A 12382-nucleotide genomic window follows, 5' to 3' on the forward strand; every position below is an offset into this window, starting at 1 on the left:
CCTATGAATAATCCTAATATTGTTCCACCACATTTTAATCAACATCAACAACAAAATCATAACCAAAATCAACCACCTCATCATATGAATAATCCAAATATCATACCACCACCCCAAAGATTTAATAACTCAAATGTGGTGCCACATTTCAACCAACTATCAAATCAAAATCAACCACCCCAACGACCTCAATATTAATATTGTAAATAAAAATTTTTATATTACCAAAAGTTTGTGGTAAACCTAGTTTTTTTTTTTTTTTCCTGTGCAATAAATATTAGTTATACTTTTTTATAATTATAAAAACAATGTTGTTTAAATAATTCAATAATTGGTTTTTTTTTTTTTTTTTTTTTTTTTTTTTCAACAAAACTTCCCATTTTCATTTTTTTTTTTTTTTTTTTTTAAATTTTTTTTTTTTTTTAAGTCAACTTTTCTTTAATTTTCATTTCATTTTCAAAATCATAAAATGTTTCAACTTTTGACAAAAACAATAGTATCAAATGTTGGTAAAAATAGTTTAAATAACATTTTTACAAATAATTCATTTAAAAAAAAAAGATTTTTTTGTAATGTTGGGAAACCAATCGAAATTAATCAACTTAAACAATCGTTCTCAGAGTTATTGAAATTAGATTACAAGAAAACTCAAGAGGAAGGTTTACCAAAAAATTTATTAGATGTTCAAAATGATATTTTAAAATCAAATGAAAAAGAACTTGATACTCAAACTAGAATGATATCATCCATTTTCCTTTGGAGATCATTATGTTTTTTAAATCAAACTCCAAATGTAATTAATAATAATTTTTTTTTAAAATTTATTAATAATCAACCTACTCGCAAACTAATTAATTTATTATATTAATTATATTTATATTTATTTTATTTTATTTATATTATTTTATAAATAAAATAGAGTATGAAAAAAGAAGAATTAGATAAATTATGGAATTTATTAAATATTGATAATAAAGATATAATTAATAAACATGAATATATTTCAATATTAAATCATAGAATTGGTATAAGTTTTACAAGTAGATATCTTTTACCAAAATTATTTGAAGATATAAAAAGGGTTGTAAAAGAAGTTAAAGATGCAAATGAAAATAATTCAACACCAATATCATCATTATTACCATTAATTAATATAGCATTCACATCATCAGCTCATTTAAGTATGTGGAAAGAAATGAAATATTTAGGTAATGAAATAAGTTTAAATAAAAATGAAATATTTGAAAACATCAGAAATGCTTCATATGAAATTGATTATTTATTTGATTATACTTCAATTTATCATATTTTAAATTTAAATAATCAACAACAACAACAACAACAACAACAACAATCAACATCTCTATTACCATTAATCATTGATACAAATAAAGATAGTGAACCAATAAATTTTGAAAAGTTTAAAACTTTTAGAGTTTATGATGTTGAATCTTTTTCTTTTAAAAATTTAACAATGAAAACTGAAAATATGTCAACTGAAACAAATGAAAAAGCAATGAATGAATTTAATGAAAATAAAAATCAAATGAAAAATCAAAAAATTGATAGAAATGGTTATTTTATGACTGGTTTGTATTTTTTTTTTTTTTTTTTTTTTATATCTAATATTTACTAACTATTATTATAAATTATTATTTAGAATTATCAAATCAACCATTTATTTTAATTTTAGGTAGCTCATTTAAATTTGATATTTGTTTTGATACAAATTTACAAATGACACATAGTGGTGTTATTGATAAAGATTTTAAAAAAGTTCAATTATATGGTACATATGATGAATTTGATAAAACAAAAGTAGAATCAGAATATAATTTAGAAATTGATCAAAATATTGTACCAGATGATAATGAACCATTTATTCAATTAAAAGGAACTCATAGAAAAATTGAAACCAGAACAAATACTGAAAAAACAATTTATGATATGGATGTAATAATTAATTTACAAAGAAGAAAATTATTACATGAAGTTGAAGTAAAATAATTTAAAAATAAATTTCTAATTTATATATATATTTAATTTAAAATTTTAAATAATTTATTTATTAATTTTATTTATTTATTTAATAATTTTTTTTTTTTTTTTTTTTTTTTTATTTTTTTTTTTTTTAATCATCAGAAGATAATTGTCTTTTTACTAAATTATGATAAATTCCATCAGTATTATTTAATAATTCTTTATGAGTACCCATTTCTTCAATTTTACCTTGATTAATTACAACTACAGTATTTGCATTTATTACAGTTGATAAACGATGAGCAATTACAATGACAGTACGATCTTTCATAATTTCATCGATTGCTTGTTTAACTAAATATTCACTTTCAGCATCAAGAGCAGAGGTAGCTTCATCTAATAAGAGGATCATTGGATTTTGAATCATAGCACGAGCTATTGCAACACGTTGTTTTTGACCACCAGATAAACGAACACCTCTTTCACCAACTATAGTATCATAACCATTTTCAAACTCTTCAATGAATGAATGAGCATTTGCTTTCTCTGCAGCCGAAATAATTTGATCCATTGTTGCACTATCATTACCAAAAGTGATATTATCTTTGATTGAACCAGCGAATAATACAGGTTCTTGTGATACATAACCAATGATACCACGATACCAAACTGGATCCAACTCTTTGATATCAATACCATCGAATGTGATTGAACCTGAATTTGGATCATAAAATCTTTCAATCATTGCAATTACAGTTGACTTACCACCACCAGATGGACCTACCAAAGCTGTGATTGTACCTTTTGATAATTTCAAATTTAAACCCTTTAAAACACTATTATTTGGTCTAGTTGGATAAGAGAATTCCACATCTTTCAATTCAATTTCACCCAATGGATTTTGAATTTGTTTACCACCTGAAACATTGATAGCTGGTACTCTATCGAAAATTTCAAATATACGATCCGATGAACCGATTGCCTTTAAGAAATCAGTCATTAAACTACTAATGAAAGCCAAACTCATTGCCAATGAAAGTGTATACAAAAGGAATGAAGTTAAATCACCAGTTGATAATGTACCATCTAAAACCTGTCTAGCACCAACATAAACGATTAATACAATTGCCAATTGTGCTACTAAAAATACAATACCACTGAATACACCGGTTGCAACAGCCAATGATTTACCAATTAAATAACTACCATTAATATCTTTTGAATAGAGGTCAATGAATTTTTGTTCCTTTGAAAATGAACGTACTGTTCTTATATTTGAAATTACCTCTTCACCAGTGGTTGATGATTTTGCTAATTCATCTTGAAATTGTTTACCCAATTGTTTAATTTTCTTACCATATACAACGGTTGATATTGCAAGTACAGGTACAATACCTAACATTAATAATGTTAATCTCCAATTGGTAATGAATAATAAAATAACGGAACCAATAATTTGAATTGTATATCTAAATAACATTGAGATATTAACAGTGACTGAATTTTGAATCACTTGTGAATCACTTGATAATCTACTTAATAGCTCACCAGTTCTACATTGATCGAAATAACCAATCTCTTGATTAACAATTGATGAGAATAAATTTCTACGAATACGTGCAACAAATTTTTGACCAGCTAAATAGAATAACCAACTTCTAACCAATGTTGAAATTGAACCAATTACGAAAATAACGACCAATGCCAATGTACTTGAATTTAAATTATTAAAACTATGAGTGGTTGCAACGACTTGAACAATTGAACCGAAAAAGTAAGGCATAGCCAATGATGTCAATGAACTAAATACCAAAGCAACCATTGCTGCTAAAATAATTGGTAACTCTGGTCTTGATAATTGAATTAGTCTCTTTAGATTTGAATGTTTAACCTCAACTTTTTTATTTAATCTTTTCTCTTCATTTGATTGATTATAAAATTGTTTCTCTTTATCTGATAATCTTTTATACTTTTTAAAACTTAATTGTAATGTTATTATATGTAATACTAAAAATAATACCATCAATGGTATACCAACTAAAACAATTACAATTATAATTTCTCTAACTTTTAATGAATCAAATAATGGACTTTCATTTGGTAAATAACTATCACTACCATTATAAATTTCATTAGATGATGATGATGTTGTTATAATATTATTATTAATTGATAAAATTTGTGTAATTGTAAAATATGATTTAATAACATTATAAATTAATGCAATAATTGTTATAATATAACTAATAGTATGATAAATAAAACTATCAGAGAATATTAATAACAACCAAAATAATGATATAAAATATGATATTAATAATATATCAAATGTTGAAAAATAAAAAAAGTATTTCATATTAAATGTACCACCATTTAATGCTTCAATTTCTGATGAATCATATGATGTTGTTGTTGATGTTAATGTTTGTAGTAGTAGTGATGTTGGTGATGGTGTTGGTGTTGGTGTTGGGGATGGTGTTGAGGTTGGACTCACACTACCACTATCAGTAGTATTACTATTAATTGATGGATAAAAAATAATGCTTCTTGCATTTGTACTGAAATATAATGCATTTATTGATATTAAATAACCAGCTAATATTACTAATGATACAATTTGGATAAATAATTTAATTGAATTCCTTTGTTTACTATCCAATTTAAATTTAAAGAAAATTGTATCTTCAATTAATTCCTCTTCATCAATCTCTTCACCATTTATTGATTTCTTATTATTTAAAGAGAATTGTTTATTTGCATTATTAATTCCAAATTTTTGGTCACTACGATTTGTAGTTGATATTGATTGTTTTTGTTGTTGTTTATTATATGTTTCTAATAATGATTCATTTTCTTCATCATTAAAATTCTTCTTTGTCATGATTTGTGAACCTTTTTTTATGATTGAATTTATTTATTTAAAAAAAAAAAAAAAAAATTAAAAAAAAAAATAATTATAAAATGTATTAAAAAAAAAAAAAGGGATACAAAACAAAGAAATAAAATAAATTACAATAAAAAAGATACAAAAGATAACGTTTTTTTTTTTTTTTAAATAGTTTTTTTTTTTATTTTCATTTTTATTTTTATTTTTTTTATTTAATTTTTTTTATTTTTTTTGGGGTAAGAATTTGGTGTACATCTTTGCATAAAAAAAAAAAATCCAAAAAAAAATTAAAAAAATTAAAAAAAATAAAATTAAGCTTATAGGGTTAGAATCGCAACAAATTAAATAGATTATTATTTTGTGAGTGTAAGTGGTCAAAAAATACGTGTTTTTTTTTTTTAAAATAAATAAAAAAATATTTATTAATTTAAAATGGAAAATATAATTGTGATGAATTTGGTGCATCATGATTTTAATTTATTTATTTTTTTTATTTTTTATTTTTTTTTTAAAAAATTTTTCTCAAAAATAAATAATTTATTTTCACAAATAAATAAAAAAAATAGTGTTAATTTATTTTATTTAATAGTAATAAAAGAGAAAAAAAAAAAAAATAATAAAATAAAATTAAATTTGAGATAAACACACTGTTACCATCTAGATTAAATTGTAAAATTTTTTTTTTTTTTTTTTATTTAAAATTTTTTTATTTTTTTTTTAAGATGATACAAATTGTTTTAAAAATGGTAACCAATTTAAAGGTATTGGTGAAGACCAAATACCTAAACTTTTAATATTATTATTAATAATTAATTGAAATCTTTGAGTTAATTCTTCAGTTGAGAAAGGTTGATTATTTTCATCAACAGTCATAACACCAACAGCCAATTTATTCAATGGAATTGATTGAATTGCAAATTGTAAAGCACTTTGAAAACCTTGAAAAGTTCCAGCATAGGTTGACATTGTATAAATTTTATCAACTGAAGTTTGAGCCAACAATGATAAATTCCAAAATGGTGTCCAAGTTGCTGCACAAACCGTTAGAGTTTTATTATATTGATGTAATTGTTTAGCGAATGAATCAATGAAATTTGCATATCCAATTGAGTCTCGTTCATCACCACCAACTGGTTCAATATCAATATTCCATCCATCGAATCCTTCATCGATTGCATGTTGAATAGCAGAGTCAATGAACGGTTGTGGATTATTAATTAATTGACGTGCATATTCTATCACTTCAGGTCTACCAAATGGACAACATGTTGATACCATTGGTAAGGTTTTTAAACCCGCTGTTTGTAATGGATATTGAACATCTGTAAAATTATTTACAATCAATGTTGAATTTGCTCCCAAATTAAATCTTTCAAATGCTACTGAATCTAAAATTTGAGTTAATGATAAAATTTGTTCTAAATCACTATTTATAGTTTCATTAGTTCTTTCAAGTCCCATCCACGTTAAAACACTTTGTTCTCTACATTTAACAATAACAACAATTAAATTTATTAAAAATAAAATAATTATTGATTTCATTTTTTTTCTTTTTTTAAAATAAAAATAAAATAAAAAAATGAAAAAATAAAAAAATAAAAAAATAAAAATTAAAAAAAAAGATTTTTTTTTTTTTTTTTAATGCCCAAAACTCTGCAAAAAGATATTTTTTAAAAAATTTAATGTGGTAAATCTTATTTATTTTTAGTATTTAGTTAATTTAATTGATTATTTTTTTTTTTTTCTTATTAAACAGTTTGAAATTTCATCAATACTCAAAACAAACAATTCTCAGATTATTGGCGTTCTTTCAATTAATGATTTTTTAGAAAAAATAAATAATTAACTAAACACAAAAAATAAATTAGATTTACTTTTTTTTTTTTTTTTTTTTTTTGTGTTTTTTAATTTTATAGGAAAGGAAGGATATTTTATTTTTTTAATTTTAACAATAATTAAAAAAAAGTGAAACAAACAATGAATTAAAACTTTCTGGCATTTCTTTCCAATTCTTTTTTGCATCCATGAACGCATTGAAAACTTCAGAACAATCTTGGCTTTTAATTTTGCAAACTAGACCATCAGCTTCATTAGTTTCACCCAACACAAAAGAAAGAGTAATAATGATTAAAATAAAAATAATAACTTTGTTCATTTTTTAAAATTTTTATTTATAGTTTTTTTTGTTATTTTTTTAAAATATTTTAAAATAAATGATTTTTAAAAATAAAATTATCTTATTTTCCTTTTTAAATTACTATTTTTTTTTTTAATTACTTAAATTTTTTAAAAAAATATATTAAAAAATAAAATAAAATAAAATTAAAAATAATTACCATTCGTCATAACGAATAATTACTATTTCTAATTTCTAATTAAAGTATTAAATATAAACATAAATTTTTATTCTCATTTTTAAATTCAATGGGTTTAAAAAATTAAAATAGTTTTTTTTATTTTTTTTTTTTTCAAAACAAAACCCATTTGCATAAAATTTAATATCTAAATGTTCCAATTAAAGATGAATATATTATTCTGGTAAAAATAAAAAGAGGTATATAACCTAAAACAGCACAGTTTATTTTTATTTAAAAGATTTTTTATTTTTTTTATTTTTATTTTTATTTTTATTTCTAACAAACAAAACATATTTTAAATTTTCACACCCCCTTACTTTTTTAATTTTAATTTTTTTTATATTCAGTTCTATTTTTAGTTTTATGATAATATTATTTTATTATATAGAATTAAATAAAAACAAATAGATCAATTAATAAATTTTTTTTTTTTTTTTTATTTTTCTTAATCTTATCATGATCATCAAAAACATATATAAATTTTTAAAAAAAAAATAAAATAAACAATTTCCCAAATAAAAAAATCTTATTTTTTAAAGTTTGATTTATTTTTTTCTTCAGAAATAGAAGAGAGTGAATTATGTTTGAAGGTAATTTTGATTTTAATTAAATTTTTTTTTTTTTTTTTTTTTTTTTTTTTTTTTTTTTTTTTAATCAAAACAACTTTTATTCTTTTTTTTTTTTTTAAAAAATCAAAGCAACTTTTAATTTTTTTTTTTTTCTATTATTTATTTAATACAAATACAATTTGTTTAATATTTTTTTTTATATTTTGAAAAAATTTTGGGAAAATGAAGGATTGGGATGTAAATTTTATTCCCTTCCATTCCTTATGATATTAAGAATATATGGTATGTAACATCCTCTCAATATTTATACTAAATATAAAATTAAAAAATATACTAATTAATTTTATATTTAGAATATCAGAATTAAATTTAATTTCTTTTTAAATAATATCACAATTAATGATTTTAAAGAAATTAAAAAGAAATTTGAAAATAATTAATTAGTTTATAAACGAATTTTAGTTGATATTAAAACTGGCTATTATGATGGGAATCAAGATGAAATTTTATTTAAAAACATGAATATATTTTAAAAGAAAATTCACAACTGTTCTATCAACCACCCATCTGCACCACCAATCACTAATGGCTCACCATCTGCACCACCAACCACAACTGTTCCATCAACTACTCATCTGCACCACCAACCACTAATGGCTCACCAACTACTCATCTGCACCACCAACCACAATAATAAATTAACTTTGTTTTTAATTTTAAAAAAAAATTTAGGGTTAGTGATTTTTTTTTTTTCACTCAGTTAGTGTATACGTTACGTAGTCATTTTGAGCGTTGGCCGCGTAGTTAAATTAAATAATAAAATTCACTAAGCAGGGAAGGGAAATTTTCCTACAACAATTACAATATAACCCACCGAAAGTTGTCAATGTAGGTTACTTTTAAATAATATCTATTTATTTATTTTTATAAAATTTTACTGGGTTTCAGAGGGTAATGTTTTTTTTATTTATTTTATTTCTTTTTTTTTTTTTTTTTTTTTTTTTTTTAAAATTTTTTTTTTTTTTTTTTTTTTTTTTTTTTTTTTTTTTTTTTTTTTTTTTTTTTTTTTTTTTTTTTTTTTCAAATTTATTTGTATTAATCAAAATTTAACAAAAAGATTATTATTGTGGGACAGAACACGATTTAGAAATTTCCGAAAATCAGGTTTAATTTCAAATGAAATTTATAAATTTGAAGAAAATGAAAAAATATTAGCAGACAAAGGTTATGTTGGAGAGAGTTTATTTTTTTTATGCCCTGAAAAAGGTGACAGAGAAAGCTTTTTAAAATATCAAAAAGAATTAAGGTATAATTTTACCATATCGTCAAATGATAGAAAACGTTTTTAGCAGAATTAAATCTTGTAATATATTAGTTAATAGTTTTCGCGGTGATATTGATATATTATCAGAATATATCAAAATTATTTTTTAATATTCAATATTTGGATTGAAAACAATCCGATGAGAATAATTAAATAAAAGTTAAATAAATAAAAAAAGTAATATTAAATTTAATAAAAAAAGTAATATTAAATTTTTTTTTTTTTTTTTTTGAATTTTTAATTTTTTTTAATTTTTTTTTGAATTTTTTTGAATTTTTTTGAATTTTTTTTGAATATTGTTTTTTTTTTTTTTGTAATTTTTTGTTTTTTTAATAATTTTTTTTTGTAATTTTTTGTTTTATTAATAATATTTTTTTGTTAATTAAATTTTACTTCATATCATAACAATAAAATGTCCCTTATGAACCAACAAGAATTAGAAGATTGGGACTTTAGAAGAATCATAATATCCACAAGAAATAGACTACTAGATATCCACAATACACACAATACACCAGAAGTCCAAAACGCTATAGCCATGATAAATAATTTTTTGGAAGGCAATGAAAACCCAACCAGTTTATCAGATAGTCTTACTGGTATTCAAACAAATATTCCACTTGCCCAACGACTTATCGCTAATTTAATCACAATGTTGAATAATCAACCAGCTCAATAAACCACAGTTCAAGAAACTACAGTTCAACAGTAAAATCTAAACTTAAATAATGATTTTTACATTAAAACTATTAAATAAAATACAGATATATTTAAACATCATGAATTTCAAAGAGCGGACAAAGTTAAATTACCACTAATACCTGGTATGTCTGATAAGATTGATAATAATAAAAATGGTGGCGGATTATCTCTATTTGAAATAAAACTCCCTATTGAGTACCCTTTTAATTCAATCCTATTTGGAATAAAGCCAATATCAGTGATTGGCACAGTGAATCGATTTTTAGTTTCTGTAAAGTGTCCATAAATATTGATTGTTTTTTCTTGATTTGGTTTGCACATTCTATAATATTATACATAATATTATTTACTAAATTAATTATTGTCGGTCTTGCCCGACTTGATGCCAATGATACGAGGTCGTAGGAACGTAGTTCTTACAATTCAATCAATGGTCTACCACTCATTCCATTATTAATAACACGATGTTCTTTTGTAACAACAAAACAATAATGAGAATTGTTATTTGCTGCAGTGAGATATACAGTTGCAGCATATGTTGGACTACGGTTATGAATTGGAATTCCTTTATATGTATTATCATTTGGAACATCTGATTGAGTACCATTGCAAAAATCTTGAATCCAGCACCAGTTATAGTTATTAATGTCACCAGACATGATTGAACTACCTTCTAATAATTTTTTATTTGTATCATAATCCATATATGATGGTGGAATTAATGGATATGGGGTTAATGGTTGATTATCTAGACTAGTTTGGAAATTACTTACTAGAGTTGAAGCAATATCATTTTGAACTGGTGGTAAATTTGCAGTTGCTTGATTTGTTGTAAATATTGAATAATAGATACGATCCAATGTTAATACTCTTCCACTTGGAACTGTAAAACTAATACTTTGAATATTTGAATTTTGAGAAGCTGAAAATGTTTGAACATTGCTGTATAAAATTGGAAGCCCTTCATTTAATTTATTACGTAATTGATCAATAATAATTTGATTTGTCTCAGTTGCAAGATATAATGTAATATTTTGGATATTCATTGGAGCTTGAGTTAAATTTGGTGCAGCTGCTAATACTGGTGGACTTGCTGCAGTACCATAAAAACCAAGTGATGTTAATGGGTTTAATGTAAATTGCAATTGCATAATATCACCAAATATTAAATCTTTATCCAATGATAATATGGTATCATAGATATCACTAAGATAAATTTTTACTGAGAATTTAGTTGGTACATTTGCTGTTACAGCACCAATTAAATACTGACATTCACTATATGGTTTATCTGCTTGATTTGCTGTATTAATTTGATATCTGTAATTTGTTGCATTATTTGATGCAAAACCTGGTGTAAATATAATAGTATCACCACCTGCATTTGGAAATACTTTTGCATAACGATTCATAGTTTGTTGTTGTTTACGATTTATTTCATTGTAGCTTTTGAATGTTGATGTGCTGATGTTAAATCGAGTAAATATTCACCACTACGCGATTGAAATGAAATTTGACTAAAGAATGAAATGTAATCAGCGAATAAATATGGTACATTATTTGCACCACCAGCTGGAATGGTTAAATCAAATTGTAACCAACTTCTTGATAAATTATATACTGAACTTGCACCAAGATTGAATTTTATAATTTGACCTTGTGAAGAAAGAGTTGTTGAAGTACCACTTTCTGGTTGAACGACATATGGTACATAACTTGGACCTGTTTCGTTAAAAGCGGTGTAATCTACTTGACTTGAATGAATTTCTCTTGACATTTTGTATTATATATAATAGAGTATAAATAAATAATATATAAATAATATATAAATAAACCAAGCTTGAGCAAGGGGTGGTGGCCAGGTTTAAGGTCGGCACGTTTTATATCGTGGTAAGCGGCATGACGCTTTCGTTGTCTTTATGCGCAATGTACTTCATAAAATCTTTATGCATATCATAATAAACTTCTTTTTTGAAAAAACACAAAGTAATATTTAAATCAATACCATTCAAATTAATAATTTCACCATCACCATCAGTTAAACTAAATGTAAACCCATTTTGATTTGTTGATGTTAATCTTTTACTATATGCTTCAATTGCATTATTTGACCAATTAATATATGAATAATCTAGGTTACCAGTTAAATAAATCTCTTGTAATATATCATCATTTCCATTACTACATATATTTGAGTGAATATAAACTACATTATCAATGTTGTAGGGAATTTTTTTTGAAATTTCGCTTTCTAAACGGCAGTGAATTTTTACACTAAAATACACTGTTTATGCATGGTGTAAAAATTCACTAAAATTTTTTTTTTTTTATAATTAAATTAAAAAACAATTTATTTAATCAGAACAATAAAAAACCAATTTTATTCAGTTATTTGCTTGTTATTTATTTTTTTATAACAAAAAAATTTAGTTTGCGCCATTTTTTTTTTTTTTTTTTTTTTTTTTTTTTTTAATTATTTTTTTCAATTTTTTTTTTGTTTCATTTTTGGGGAATAAAATAAAATTGTTTGGATAAAAAAAAATTGAAAAAAATAATTGAAAAA

The 12382-nt window shown here is 22.9% G+C and overlaps 7 protein-coding genes across 7 annotated transcripts; 3 read left to right on the plus strand and 4 right to left on the minus strand.

Annotated features, from left to right (window-relative positions):
* Nucleotides 1–3: 3 nt before the first annotated feature.
* Nucleotides 4–198, plus strand: DDB_G0293418 (hypothetical protein; the record flags this gene model as incomplete). The annotated part of the gene is made up of 1 exon (XM_629140.1): nt 4–198. One exon carries the CDS (start codon nt 4–6, stop codon nt 196–198), a length of 195 nt encoding a protein of 64 aa, XP_629142.1.
* Nucleotides 199–469: 271 nt separating this feature from the next.
* DDB_G0293420 (hypothetical protein) lies at nt 470–2007 on the plus strand (the record flags this gene model as incomplete). Its single annotated transcript, XM_629141.1, has 3 exons — nt 470–793; nt 920–1589; nt 1661–2007. 3 exons carry the CDS (start codon nt 470–472, stop codon nt 2005–2007), a joined length of 1341 nt encoding a protein of 446 aa, XP_629143.1.
* A 124-nt stretch (nt 2008–2131) lies between these two features.
* On the minus strand, nt 2132–4861 carry abcB1 (ABC transporter B family protein; the record flags this gene model as incomplete). The annotated part of the gene is made up of 1 exon (XM_629142.1): nt 2132–4861. The coding sequence occupies one exon, from the start codon at nt 4859–4861 to the stop codon at nt 2132–2134; it is 2730 nt and encodes a 909-aa protein (XP_629144.1).
* Nucleotides 4862–5584: 723 nt separating this feature from the next.
* On the minus strand, nt 5585–6409 carry DDB_G0293428 (hypothetical protein; the record flags this gene model as incomplete). The annotated part of the gene is made up of 1 exon (XM_629143.1): nt 5585–6409. The coding sequence occupies one exon, from the start codon at nt 6407–6409 to the stop codon at nt 5585–5587; it is 825 nt and encodes a 274-aa protein (XP_629145.1).
* Nucleotides 6410–6812: 403 nt separating this feature from the next.
* DDB_G0293422 (hypothetical protein) lies at nt 6813–7022 on the minus strand (the record flags this gene model as incomplete). The annotated part of the gene is made up of 1 exon (XM_629144.1): nt 6813–7022. One exon carries the CDS (start codon nt 7020–7022, stop codon nt 6813–6815), a length of 210 nt encoding a protein of 69 aa, XP_629146.1.
* A 2507-nt stretch (nt 7023–9529) lies between these two features.
* On the plus strand, nt 9530–9796 carry DDB_G0293424 (hypothetical protein; the record flags this gene model as incomplete). Its single annotated transcript, XM_629145.1, has 1 exon — nt 9530–9796. The coding sequence occupies one exon, from the start codon at nt 9530–9532 to the stop codon at nt 9794–9796; it is 267 nt and encodes an 88-aa protein (XP_629147.1).
* A 107-nt stretch (nt 9797–9903) lies between these two features.
* On the minus strand, nt 9904–11596 carry DDB_G0293426 (hypothetical protein; the record flags this gene model as incomplete). Its single annotated transcript, XM_629146.1, has 3 exons — nt 9904–10141; nt 10240–11197; nt 11311–11596. The coding sequence occupies 3 exons, from the start codon at nt 11594–11596 to the stop codon at nt 9904–9906; spliced, it is 1482 nt and encodes a 493-aa protein (XP_629148.1).
* Between the last annotated feature and the right edge of the window lie 786 nt (nt 11597–12382).

This window comes from Dictyostelium discoideum (assembly GCF_000004695.1).
Source record: "Dictyostelium discoideum AX4 chromosome 6 chromosome, whole genome shotgun sequence".
NCBI classification, from domain to species: Eukaryota; Evosea; class Eumycetozoa; order Dictyosteliales; family Dictyosteliaceae; genus Dictyostelium; species Dictyostelium discoideum.